The 13483-nt window shown below is 40.3% G+C and overlaps 1 protein-coding gene across 2 annotated transcripts; it reads left to right on the top strand.

Moving 5' to 3' along the window:
* The first annotated feature begins 552 nt into the window (after positions 1-552).
* Positions 553-8853, top strand: LOC118581219 (complement C5-like). Of its 2 annotated transcripts, none has more exons than XM_036183231.1 (3): positions 553-632; positions 3882-4077; positions 8650-8853. In XM_036183231.1, exons 1-3 carry the CDS (start codon positions 553-555, stop codon positions 8851-8853), a joined length of 480 nt encoding a protein of 159 aa, XP_036039124.1. The 2 variants fall into 2 exon arrangements, with proteins under 2 accessions (XP_036039124.1, XP_036039125.1); XM_036183232.1 differs by having other exon boundaries at positions 3885-4077.
* Positions 8854-13483: the final 4630 nt, after the last annotated feature.

Genomic DNA, 13483 nt, shown 5'->3' on the forward strand with positions numbered 1-13483 from the left:
GGAGGTGGGCTCGTTCAGGAAGTGAATCACAGAAACATGTCATTCGCTGCCTGTCCTCCTCTTTCTTCTGTTTGTCATGAGGTGAAGGTGTTCCAGGGCAGGCTACCCGTTGTTGTGTGTGCCTCACTATGCCTGGGCCAGAAGCAGTGAGGACAAGTGACCAGAAACCAGGAGCCCAAAAAACTCTTCCTGCCTTTACATGATTTCAGGTATTTGTCCCAGGGAGGAGAAACTGACTATCACAGAGCATCAGAGCAAATGGCCTGCTCTAGAGGAGAAAGCCAAAGGCAACAAGACTCTTGCTGTCTAGCACTGAGCCTTTCTTCCCAGGACAGGCTCCCACATTTGATTCTTATTTTGTATTAACCAATTCCTACACTGTACCTCCTGCCTGTGTTCCTGGGCATGAAAGGGTGTTTCGTTCTGACTTCAGTTGTCTTTGTAGCGATCCCTTTTCCTGATGTTAATGATTAACACAACCTCATTGGTCCCAAAACTCCATGCTCATGTTCCTGACAAGGAAAGTGGCCACAGGTGGCATATGTGGGTTTGATGCTGTCTCAAGCCATGGGCTTTTGGGGAATACTTCTGGTTTGGGTCTGCCTGGAGGAAAGCTGGGGACAGGAACAAACGTAAGTGAAGGAAAGCAAGCATCTTCATTTTATAGTGTGTGTAAGTTGTGGGTGTGATCAGTAGTCATCAGACTGTGTGACTCTGACAGCACCATCTCCTGAGGCACCAAGTGTGTGGGCTCATCTGAATGAGAAAGTCATGGGAGCACCTAGATCAGTGGGTGGCTAACACACACAGCTCTTGTGTTATCACCCACATTGCTATTAAACAAAAAACTTAACAATTTTGTGTGTGTGTGTGTGTGTGTGTGTGTGTGTGTGTGTGTGTGTGTATTTGGTGTTTAGTTTCTTTGTGTTTCTTATAATTTTGCTACAGTTAAGCCACAGTTACTTGGGGATCAGCTCCTTTTTAAAATTAATTATTTTAATTAAAAAAATTCATATATTTTAAACATATTCTTTCACCTCCCCCAATTCCCTCTAGATCCCCCTACCCAACTTCATGTTCTTTTTCTCACATATAAAAACAAACAAAAAAGCAGTGGTGTCAGAACTAGGGTCAGAACCTGGGCTCCCAGGTTTGGTGTCAAGAAATATTCTGAATTCTTTCTGCAGCAATGCATCGGCCCTTACTGAAAGGCAGCTCCTTACTTTTTCTGAAAAGTGGCAAAGTGTACCATGAACAATATGGGGTCGATCACTTAATGGGTAAACTGTTTGATTCAATAACTGTCTGTTGAGCACGTAATACATGACAGGCAGTGAGGGCGTACGTAGCAGGTGGAAGAGCAGGTCTATGAGAGATTGCATCAGCAAGGATGGGGGGAGGGCGTAAAGGTGTGTGAGGAGACGCAGAAGTCCAAAGGGCAGAAGTGAAGGGTCAAGCCATGCACATACCTGAGTGAAAGCATGCCAAAGTAACTCTCCTGCCTCTCTGCAAGCTTGGGTCCATATCCTCTGCTGCTGGTTAAAGAATATAAAAAGTTGAAATTCTTCACATGGGCACATGATGTTGCAGATACATCACTGAGGACCAAAATGTATATGAAGAAGGACTGCAACCAGATATAAGGGCTTGGACACTGAGTGTGCCATGTCTCAACACTCCATCACAGAGACAATGGGAAGAAACACTAAACACTGAAATCGAACAGCCTTTAATTCCTAAGTTTTTGTCACATTTCAAATTCTTAGTAAGTTTGGTTCAGAACAGTTGTTGAAAGTTTTAAGTCTGGAAAAAGAATTAAGTTCTTAATTCTATAACTGTCTAGCCCCATGGCCCTGGACAAATGAATAGCAGTTTGCTAGTCTTACAATGGGAGCAACAGTAAAACTCCCTGTACCAAATGTTGTAGCAACACATTAAGTGATGTCTATATAACATGCTGAGAATGCACAGTGACATATATATATATATATCATGGAGAGAATGCACAGTGACGTATATATATCATGGAGAGAATGCACAGTGACATATATGTAACATACTGAGAATGTCACAGTGACGTGTATATAACATGCTGAGAATGAAGTCTGCTCATACAAAAACTTCAGTAAATGAATCTTATAACCCATTCTCATTTCCTGTGTCCCTGCTAAGAATATACATCCAATGAGTAGGTTATCCAAATTACTTAGATAGGAGAAATGCCAGTTTTGGAAAAGGTCTTAATTGTTGACTAAATTTATTGTTACAAAAGACTTGCTGATTGACAAAACTCATAACTTAAGTTTAAGTTATAACTTAAAATATAACAATATAACTTAAAATATTATAATATTGGTAGGTGCCTGCAATAATTCTAAGGTTAGGTGGTGTGTATGTACCCATGTCTGTTGGCAGTGTCGCATGCCTTTAATCCCAGCACTTGGGAGACAGAGGCAGGCAGATGTCTGTGAGTTGGAGGCCAGCCTGGTCTACAGAGTAAGTTCTAGGACAGCCAGGGCTACACAGAGAAACACTATCTCTAAAAACTGGGAGAGAGAGAGAGAGAAAGAGAGAGAGAAGGCCTTTGAGGTTAATGCAAAATTCTCTTCTTTGTAGTAGATACCCAGTTCTATTAAAATTACATAGTCTTGTGATGTATTATTATTGTTGTTTTTGTAATGTATTTGTAAGTTTCCACTTAATAACATAATGAAGAAAACCGTGCATTTTAAAATTTGTGTTTCAAAACCAGATGTTGCTAGGCAAGGTGTTGCACACCTTTAATCCCAGTACTCGGGAGGCAGAGGCAGGAGGATCTCTGAGTTAGGGGCCAGCCTGGTCTACTACACAGTGAAGCCCTGTCTGAAAAACAAAACAAAAACAAAAACAAACCAAACCAAACCAACCAACCAAACAACCAAACAAACAAGTGTTCCAAAGCTTACCTTCAATTCCAGTTTTGCATAAATTCCATCCAAAACAAAACTGAAGAGTCTACAATTGTAGACTTGTAACCTTGACCCTAATTATAAACATAGAAACTAGAGTACTCTGAGTCTGGCCTCATTCACTTATAAACATGTGGCCTTGAGCAAATTACTTTGGCTCACATGTAACATAGAAATAATCGTAGTACCTGGGACATCCCTGACTTTCTGTGGGGAGTGAATGAGCTCTGTACATTCCTCCCAGAGCCTGGGACTGGAATGACTCAGTCCTGTGAGTCGTGTCGGACAATGCAGCCCCGCCACCACAGCTTAGCTCAAGCTGGACACTAGATATTTGTCTGGTTCACTGTGTGGTAGATTTATCTTTACCCACCGATATAAAACATTTCTAAGATCACTTTCTTTCAGCTACTTCACTGAGTGTCATTATTTCTTAAGTAGTCGACTGCTGATGTTTTATGGGCATGCTCTTATTTAGCACACCACAGAAAACGGGGACAAAAGGTTAGTGGTTTACCTCACCCGGCCATCAGAAGACAGAGCTGCCGTTCAGTGACCAGTCTCTGTTGATGCTTTAGTTCCTCGGAGAAAATGACCCCACTTATTGTTCCAGTCAACCTTGGGGTTTGTGTTTTTATTTTTACATTAGCATAGAAAATGTTGACACCATGATGGCCTTCTTTAGTCCTCTGCAGGTAGCATAGGCCAGAGACCCACCATTAATCACCTTTTTAACTGCAAACCAAATTCCATGCTGTATTTTTCAGGACTTAACTTCAAGTTACTTCTTGGAAACTATGCTGAATTTGTCATAAATCACAAAAATTAAAGTGTAGTAGAAAACATGACTATTAGCAAATACATCTCCACTGAGATGAACACGAACCAAAGTACAATGTGTCCCCAAAACTACAGAGTCTTCTCCTGTTTCAGCAGATTCATCATTTCAGCACCAGTGGTCTTCCATGTCGGAGTGTCAGAAAACATCACAGTCCAAGCCCATGGCCACACTGATGCCTTTGACGCGACCATCTCTGTAAAAAGCTATCCTGATGAAAATGTCTGTTACTCTTCGGGCTCTGTTAATTTATCACCAGAAAATAAATTCCAAAACTCTACAGTATTAACAGTATGTATTTGTCTTTTTAAAATGTATATGTCAAATATTTTTGGTAAAACATATATAGTTTTGAACATTGATAGCAGAGAGCAAATGACTTGTGTCAGCCTACCATTATGTAAACTGATGATTATCATTAACTGATAACAATCTTAGGATTTATTTTTTATTTATAGGATGTGCCTGTGTGAGTTTACGTGTGTGTATGTTCAGGTGTCCAAGAAGGCCAGAGGGTGTCAGGTCCCCTGGAACTGGAGGTGGTGAACTGCCAAGGGGGTGCTGGGAACAGAACTCCCAGACCTCTTCAAAAGCAGCAAGTGCCCTACCCACTGAGCAATCTCTTAAGCCCTTGAGTTGAACAATATTCTAAACAGACATTGTGTTTGCTTTTTGAGCAATGCATGTAAATGTTAACATTTTTATTGGAAAATAAAATTACATGAGTATGGAAACATTTGGAGATGAGTTAGAAATAATTTTGTATATGAAATTATACATAAAACAGCAAAGAAACAAAAACATGCATGCTTTTAACATTTCTCTATGAGCATTATCATTAAAAACAGTAGAGAAACATAAATGTGCATGCTTTTAACTTTTGTCCAGACTCCAGTAGTCTGTGTTTATACACACTGCCCCAAACTGATAAAATGGTTGTTTTCATTTATTTTCTTTCAAAATCTATGACTCCCACCCTACTCCCAGAGGAGATGGTGCATGAGGGTGGAGCCAGGGTCTTCTGTTAGACCAGAACTCTACCACTGAGTTACAGCTACAGCTGCAGCCCCAGGGAAATGGTTGGTTACCGCAGGGGACAGCTGTCACGGATAACCAGCGGGAGAAACAGCAAGCTTAAGTAAATGCCCTCTTCTTGGAAAAGGACTTGCAGCCCATCTTACTAACATTCTGATCACAGAAAACCAGAAGATTGAGAGAACTGCATCCCTAGCTGAGGAACCCATTCCCCATGCTGGGTTGCCTGGTTCACGCAGAGGGAAGAGCTTGGTCCTGCCTCAGCTTGATGGGCCATGCCTGGTTGATATCCATGGGAGGCCTGCCCCTTTCACAAGGGAGGAGTGGATGTGGGGGGTAGATGGCAGATGGGGAGAGGGAGCAGGAAGAGAGAAGGGAGGAAAAATTTTGATAAGTATGTAGAAAAAATGAAAAAATTTAATAAAAAATACTAAAAAGAAGAAGAAGAGGAAGCTCCGTGGTTCCATAGAAACAAATGTTTCTCTACAATGAGAAATACATAAGGAGAAGTAAAAATACATAAGGAAAAATACATAAGGAAAAATACATAAGGAAAAGTAAGGACCCAAAGTTAGGATTCTATGGGTTTTCTAATATTTTTAAGTTTTTATTTTGATTTTAAAATCTTTATGTGTGTTTGCATGTGTGTTTTATGTGCACCATATACATGTCAGGCCCTCAGATGCTAGAAAGGCTAGCCAGAGTCCCTGGAAACTGTAGTTACGGGTGAGCTGCATGATTTGGGGGCTGGAAATAAAGCCCAGGTCCTATCCAGGTCCTCCAGCACTGAGCTGTCACTCCAGTCCTATTTTAGTGTTTAAATATCTAAAAACTATAAATGTAAGATTTCTGCTTAATTCAAGTATATAGATAGATGATAGAAACAGACAGGCAGACAGACAGATAGATAGATGTTTGAAATATATATATATTTATATATTTCATGTTGTAAATGATTTTTATGGCATTATAAGCAACAAAATGTCAATGCTGTGAATCTTCCATATCTTTTATTCTTTAAAAGCAATAGTAACATATACTATTACTCATATTTGAGACAATTGCTTGGAATAAATTTTAACCAGACATAGGAATTGTTTCATTAATGCTCTTAAGAATAGATGTTTTGATCTCTGTAAAAGAAAGTTTCCCAATTACTAGGTTTATGAAAATTTAAAGTTCATTTCCTCAAACTATTACTTTCTCTGGCCACTTTATTATGAGGCATGGTAGCCACTAGCCACATTTGCCTTTAAATTCAAATCAATTAAATGCAACTGATATAATACTTCAGTTCCTCACCGGCACTAGCCATGTTGTAAGTGCTAGAGTAGCCATGTTTGAACAGCATAGTTACAGGACATGTCTGTCATCACAGGAAATCCCACTGAGCCATGCTTAGATGGTCAGCTGAGGAAGCTGAGGAGCATGGAGGAATCAACATTGACACCCATAGACTTATTTTATGTTACACTATAAAATATCTTTTTGTGCCAGACAGCAGTGGCACACGCCTGTAATCCCAGCACTTGGGAGGCAGAGCCAGGCGGATCTCTGTGAGTTCGAGGCCAGCCTGGGCTACAGAGTGAGTTCCAGGACAGGCACCAAAACTATACAGAGAAATCTTGTCTCGAAAAACCAAATATATATATTTTCCAATTAAATATTTTGTCACAGTCTTGTCTTTGAGGCCACTATCAAATCTTTTTTAAAATTGTATTTTATACTATTCATGAAGCCTCTTTGTAGTCGTTTATTTATTTTTTGTTTTCAATACATCCCAACTGCAATGTCCCTTCTCTCCACTCCTCCCATTCCCTCACCTCCACCGCAACTTCCCTTCTCTCCCAGATCCACTCCTCCTCTGTAACACGAATCTTAAAAGGTCTTATTAATAAAAACAAACCCGGGAGCCAGGTATTGGGGTGAATTCTGAAAGGTCAGAGAAGCAGAACAAGCCACAGCTAACCTCACCTAGACAACTTCTCAGCCGATCCTGTTTCCTCAGACTGGAAGCCTCTGAGTCCTCATCCGAATGGCTCTCAGCTGAACTGCTGTAAAGAACTTAAAAGCCTCAAAGCCTCTAGCTCCTGGTCCTCATGTCTTATATACCTTTCTGCTTCCTGCCATCACTTTCTGGGGTTAAAGGTGTGCGTCACCATGCCTGGCTATTTCCAGTGTGGCTTTGAACTCACAGAGATCTGGATGGATCTCTGCCTCTGGAATGCTAGGATTAAAGGCTACCACTGCCCAACCTCTATGTGTTTAATATAGTGGCTGTTCTGTTCTCTGACCTCCAGATAAGTTTATTGGGGTGCACAATATATCAACCACACTTCTCCATCTCTCTTCAGAAAAGAGCAAACCTCCCAGAAATATCCACCAAACATGGCATAGCAAGATTGAATAGGACTGGGCACAAACCCTAGTATCAAGGCTTGGCAAGACACCCCCACGCCCACTCTTAGGAGTCCCACAAAAACATCAAGCTAACAGATATGATAGAAGCTGTAGTTCGTTTTTTTAGAGAAAGAACTCAGTCATCTATAATGCATCTCAGTGCAGAAAATCTATCGATTTTTACTGTTTTCAAATTTTTATATTAATCCCATGGCAGTTGATTTCACTGATGAACTTTACCCCCACGTTTTCAAACCCTATATTTTCATAGAAATACACTTTCCTTTGATTATCTACATTAATATATTAAATCCCCATATCATTGAATATAAAGGTGATGATTGTGATCACACTCACAAACTGAAATGCAGGTGTCCATGTTGTGTGCACAGAAGCACGTGGTGTAATGTCAAGTGTCCAAGCCATTGGCCAGGATATTGTACTGAATGGAGAACACAATTCATCCAGAAGCCAATAAAGTAAAGGTTTCAAACAAATTTCTATACTAGTAGTTATCTTAAATATGTCTGAAATTTAGGAAACATGGCACCAAAAAGATTTTCAACTGCTTAATGATAAAATTTTAATATGATATGAGACTATGAAGGGATTTTAGCAAAACTAATTTATTATTTTTGTTCTTGTAGTGGTTTTAGTTTAGTTGGTTGGTTGATTATGTTTAGGAGACAGATTCTCACCATGCAGTCCTGGATAGACTTGAAAACAAGATCCTCCTGCCTCACTTCTGAAGTGCTGTACTGTATTATTATTATTATTATTATTATTATTATTATTATTAATTGTTATTTCAAGACAAGGCTTGGAAAGGAACAACCTAGAGAGGGTGAGGGTGTTGCCACCTGTTTAGACAGAGAGTCATTGCCAGAACCATTGATTTAAGTTCAACAAGACAATCTGGTATACGAGATGGTAATCTCTGCCTCTAAGAATATTCTAATAGCTTTGTCTGACCTGTAACTAGCTATGTAGACCAGAATGGCCTTGAAATCACAGAGATCTGCTTTCCTCTGACTCCCAAATGCTTGCATTAAAAGCATGCACCACTACAACTGGCTCATTATTATTTTTTAAAATTCCATGTGTATGGGTATTTTGCTGCTTGTATGTTTGGGCACCATTGTGTGCAATAACCACATAGAAAAGATGAGGGTGTAGGATCACTGGAACTGGAGTCAGAGAAGGTGTGAGATGCCAAGTGGGTGCTGGGAACTGAACCTTTGTCCTATGGAAGAGCTACCAATGTTCTTAACTGCAGAGCCATCTCTCCAGTCTAGTGTACCTCTTTTTAAAATGATGTAATACACAAGCTCAATTTTGGTCTTAATGAGGTTACAGTGTACTTTTCTTTACAAGGTCCAACTTTACAATCACACTTTCCCGTCGTGGTGTTTGTTTCTTGTTTTACAGATTCAGGCCCAACAGTTGTCTGAAGGACAAAGCTCGTTTTCATTTGTGTATTTGGAAGTTGTGTCAAAGTATTTTTCAAAATCAGAAAAAAAGCCAATCATCTATGACAATGGCTCTCTCTTCATTCACACTGACAAGCCTGTGTATACCCCACAGCAGCCCGGTAGAGTATTTGTTTCTTCTTTCAGGAGAGAATTGACATAAATATGTGGAACTTTTAATATCTGAAATTGAGCGGAGACCTGTTTCTACTTTACTCAAGAGAAACTCAAATCTTAATGACTTTTATACTCTCAAATAGCATTTTCATTTTTAATGTATAAAGAAAGTGCTAAATAAATAACATAACCAATGATTACTTTATCTTCCCTGCTAGAGAATTTACTCATTAAAAATACAGAAGATATAATTGCAAATATGATTTTGGCACTGAGAAATGGTTTATCTTAAAATATTGTTTGTAGAACATTCTTGGATTCAGTAGCTAGTCCTCAAGTTGGAAAAAGAAATCCAAATGAAGAGGATTAGATGTCTGTCAGAGTTGAAGTACATCACAGGGATGCCTAGATCAGCCACCTAAGAAAGTGTCTGTTAAGCATAGTTGTTGTTTTTTTTTTAAGATTTGTTTATTTTTATGCTATGCGCATTGGTCTTTTGCCTGTATGTATGTCTGTGTGAGGGTGTCAGATCCCCTGGAACTGGGGTTATAGACATTTGTTGACTGCCATGTGGGTGCTGAGAATTGAACCCAGGTACTCTGGAAGAACAGCCAGTGCTCTTAACCACTGAGCCATCTTTCCATTCTAAGCATGGTTTCAAACTTATACTTTTACTGTTGAGGGAGTGGCAGGAAAGACACTGTGATTGAGGAAAGACATAGAAAAACGTCAACATTGCTTGTAAAACCTCTGTCTTCACCCACCACTTGCCATCTCTGCACAATTAGAGATGGATTATGCTAGATGTGCATGTGTTAGGAGGAAGCTGGGATGTTCTATTCATGGAACTTAGCGGGAAGGGCCAGCAGAGGCAGGAAGAGCTATTTCGTTTTTTAACCTTGTGCACAGTAGAGACCTTTCAGTTTTGGTGGACACTGGTGATGTCCATAGTGAGGTGCAACAGGGCCATGATAATCTTCACATTCAGCAAGAGCACTTGTTCCATTGGCTTAGAAAGGAAAGACCTGGTGAGGATGTTGCCACCAGCTTAGACAGAGTCATTGCCAGAAATGTTGATCTGACTTCAACAAGAAGATGTGGTATACAAGATGGTAATCTCTGCCCATAAGAACATTCTAAAGTCCTTCATTCTATTGATGTATTTAATGTGAAGCTACTTGAAGGATTATTAACGTAAGCATCTTTGAATAAAGACTTAATTCTCCAAGCCTCTAGGATAAAGGACCTTAGACTATTGTCCAGAGTCCTTCAGTTTTGTACAGCCCGTGTCCCACTCTCTTCCTCAGCCCCCTTATCTACCATTCCCTCTCCACTGTGGACTCATCATACTGACCTTAGTTTAGTTGCTCTCCCTGCCATTCTCATCCACATGGAGGTGGGTGCAATGTGCTGTTACCTGTGCATAGCACGTTTTTACCCTCTCCTTTCCTCAGTAACTGCTGCTGGTGCCCTCCATTTACATGAACCCTTACAGGACCTGCCATTGCAGCTTGCTTTGCCACCCACTCACATTTCCACACTCTCTTTCTCCCTCTGTCTCCTCTCCCTCTGCCAGTGCTAAGGATAAAAACTCGGGCCTCCTGCATCCTGGGCAAGTACTCCATCACTGAGGCACATCCTCAACCTCTCTTTTGTACTTTCAAAAGCCAAAGGAGTGTGCTTTGCAGCACCCCGTGCTCCTGGAAATTTACCTAACTGTACTTCTCCTCTCCTACAGAACATCAGGAGACATCTGACCTATTTTACCGCTCTTACCTCATTGTCTAGCACAAAGAAAGCATTTAAACTAAGTCATGGCTTCAATACACAGATTTTATCGATCTTGCCTCTGATACACTAAGATTAATATTCTAAGTTAACTAAAAATTAGGTTAAAAACTGCAATCATAATGATAACGCAAACATTGGTTACTTCTGTGCTGAGTCATGTGGAGGCTGTTTCTTCATATCTGTGAGTGTCATTGTGAGGCAATGCTAATTTTCCTGTTTACTAATGGGGTTTAATGACCAAGCTAACTCTAGAACAGGGAAGAAAAAGCATCAAGACAAGACTACAGTTTTGAACTTCAGAACTGGTGATCTTAGCTTTTGCCACATGCTGCTAACAGTTCCTTCTTGACAAATGGACAGGGAAGGCAGGTTTGTCCATAGACAGGAGGGAGCCATGAGGTAGATGACAGCATGAAAGGAAGGAGAGCATAGAACGTGGGTGACTTGCTGACCATATTGGGTTTACCTTGTTACCTTGGTAAAATAGGTTCTAATGGACTTCTTTGTAGCGCTTAAACAGTACTGGCCAAGAGTCAAAATGGTGTTGAGCTTACAGCACTATCCTAATTTCATGTGTAGATCAAGACTTGGCTATGGAAGAAAGAAAATGTGTCACTGTGTCCCTGCTGAGTAAGCTCTGACAATATGTTCAGTTAAGAAGCAGACAGTGCACAGTTGGCAGCCACAGTTCTGAGACATCCTCATAGACATCCTGCTCCTCTGCATCTTTCAATCTTTCTGCTGTCTGTTCATACCGTGCCCTGATTTAGGAGTGGGCTTGTGTTTTAGTGAACCGTTCCGTGCTGGGCACCCCATGGTCACGTACTCTCTGTATTCTGAATCTCTGGAGTCAACATACCAACCCAGGTGGGGGGAATCATACCTAGATAAAGAGCTATAGGCAGTGGTTGCTGAAAGAGGGGAGTTGGTTTTATCCGGGGATGAGCCCCCACAGCTGATCCAGTCCCGAGTAGTCAACCTAAATACATGCACACAGGAGCAACACTAAATGAATGTGTGCATATGTGTGCGCGTGTGTAAATATAACAATAATAGGGATGCGATTATAGTATTTATGCATGTAATTCTAAAAAAAACATTAGGTTTAAAAGTACTGAGCACAATAAACAAAGACAAGGAAAATATTTTAAGGGATCAAATTCAAACTTGTAGAGATTAAAACCTACAATAGCAGAGATGAAAATACAACAAATGTTCCACTAATTGTTTTTTTCTGTGAACTTTTTTTTTTTTTTTTTTTTGAGATGGGGTTTCTCTGTGTAACAGCCCTGGCTGTCCTGGAACTCATTCTGTAGACCAGGATGGCCTTGTACTCACAGAGATCCTTCTGCCTCTGCCTCCCAAATGCTGGGATTAAATGCATTTGCCACCACCACCCAGCTCTGTGTACCTATTTTTAAAGAGAATAAAAAATAAGTAAGAAAATAAAAAGTAAATTGGCTTTGATATACACATAAAATTTAAGAAGTAGGTCTTGTAGGGCATGAAGGTGCATGTCTATAATCCCAGAACTGGGAGGCTGGTGAGCGAGGGTCGTGAGTCACAGGCTAACCTGGGCTACTTAGCAAGAAAACAAAGTGATTCTGTGAGAGAGTGCTTGCCTAGAATGTTCAAGGACCAGCAGTTCTGGGATGTTGCCACTATTCTTTTTCTTTCTTTCTTTTTTTTTTTTTTTGGTTTTTCGAGACAGGGTGTCTCTGTGTAATTTTGGTGCCTGTCCTGTAGACCAGGCTGGCCTCGAACTCACAGAGATCCACCTGGCTCTGGCTCCCGAGTGCTGAGATTAAAGGCGTGCACCACCACAGCCCGGCTGCCACTGTGCTTTTATTGAGGAGAGAACAATCACAGGACCTGGTGAAACCAATGTAACAAAGTCTCCTGACCAAAGTGACTTCTGCTAGTTTTCTTAAGCGGGAGAGGGTGTGTTATCCGAACCAAACACCAATTTGCCGTTGAACTCCTCGGCCCTAATGTAAGGCAGTATTGTAAGCTTTCATATAACTCTTTTGACATTATGAAATTCCTGATGAATGATGGCTAATTACAGAAATAATTAATTTTATGCATACACATGTTCCCAGCAGTTGTACATAAGTATTTTCATAAAGTGAACTATCTTGTTCACTAGATGTAACTCGTATTTGCTTTAAAATGAAAGAATCGTTAGTAATATATATGTTTAGCAACAACTTTCTTTTAAATATGTTTTTATCTATGGGTTAAATATGATTTTTAATAAGACTTATCTCATTGAAGATGTTTTAAAAAATGTATTATTTTATTAATCTTTGAGAATGTCATCCAATATATTTTAAATCATTTTCACCCTGAAGGTATTTGTTTCAATAATTAGCATAGCCCTTATTTAGCAAGGTTTTTAATGATATCACTTATTCCTGCAGTAAAAGTTGGTGTCTATTTGCTGGATGGAGAGTTAGAGCCAGTTACAAAGGAAACTGTCTTAACTTTCATAGTAAGTATTCACTTGGTCCATGATACTTCCCTCACAGACGTATAGGCTGAGCAGGGTTGTTCTCACGGGGAGCAAGCTTTCTTGAAGTGAGAACAGGAACCCGTTCTTCATAAGTGCTTGCTTGCTGCTCTGCTTTTCCATGCAGAGCTGAAGCAGGGCAGCTCCCCTCTCCACACGTGTCTACTTCTTGTAACCCTAGCCTCTGGAAGTGTGGGCCAAGCCAAACCTCTGTTCTTTAAGAAATTACCTGGCCCCAGGTATTCTTTTATAACAACGAAAGAGCAAGTAAGAGGGTCAGTTTCTCTTGTTTCCCTAAAGGACCCCAAAGGCTCAGAAGTTGACACAGTACAAGGAAGCAATCATACTGGAATTGTCTCTTTTCCTGACTTCA

Source organism: Onychomys torridus, chromosome 4, assembly GCF_903995425.1.
Source record: "Onychomys torridus chromosome 4, mOncTor1.1, whole genome shotgun sequence".
Taxonomy (NCBI): domain Eukaryota; kingdom Metazoa; phylum Chordata; class Mammalia; order Rodentia; family Cricetidae; genus Onychomys; species Onychomys torridus.

Excerpts from the sequence above, each read along its gene's own strand:
- LOC118581219 (XM_036183231.1), top strand. The coding sequence starts at position 553 with ATGCTGTCTCAAGCCATGGGCTTTTGGGGAATACTTCTGGTTTGGGTC. Across the intron at positions 633-3,881 it reads AGCTGGGGACAGGAACAAAC|CAGATTCATCATTTCAGCAC; the intron begins GTAAGTGAAGGA and ends CTCCTGTTTCAG. Across the intron at positions 4,078-8,649 it reads AAAACTCTACAGTATTAACA|ATTCAGGCCCAACAGTTGTC; the intron begins GTATGTATTTGT and ends CTTGTTTTACAG.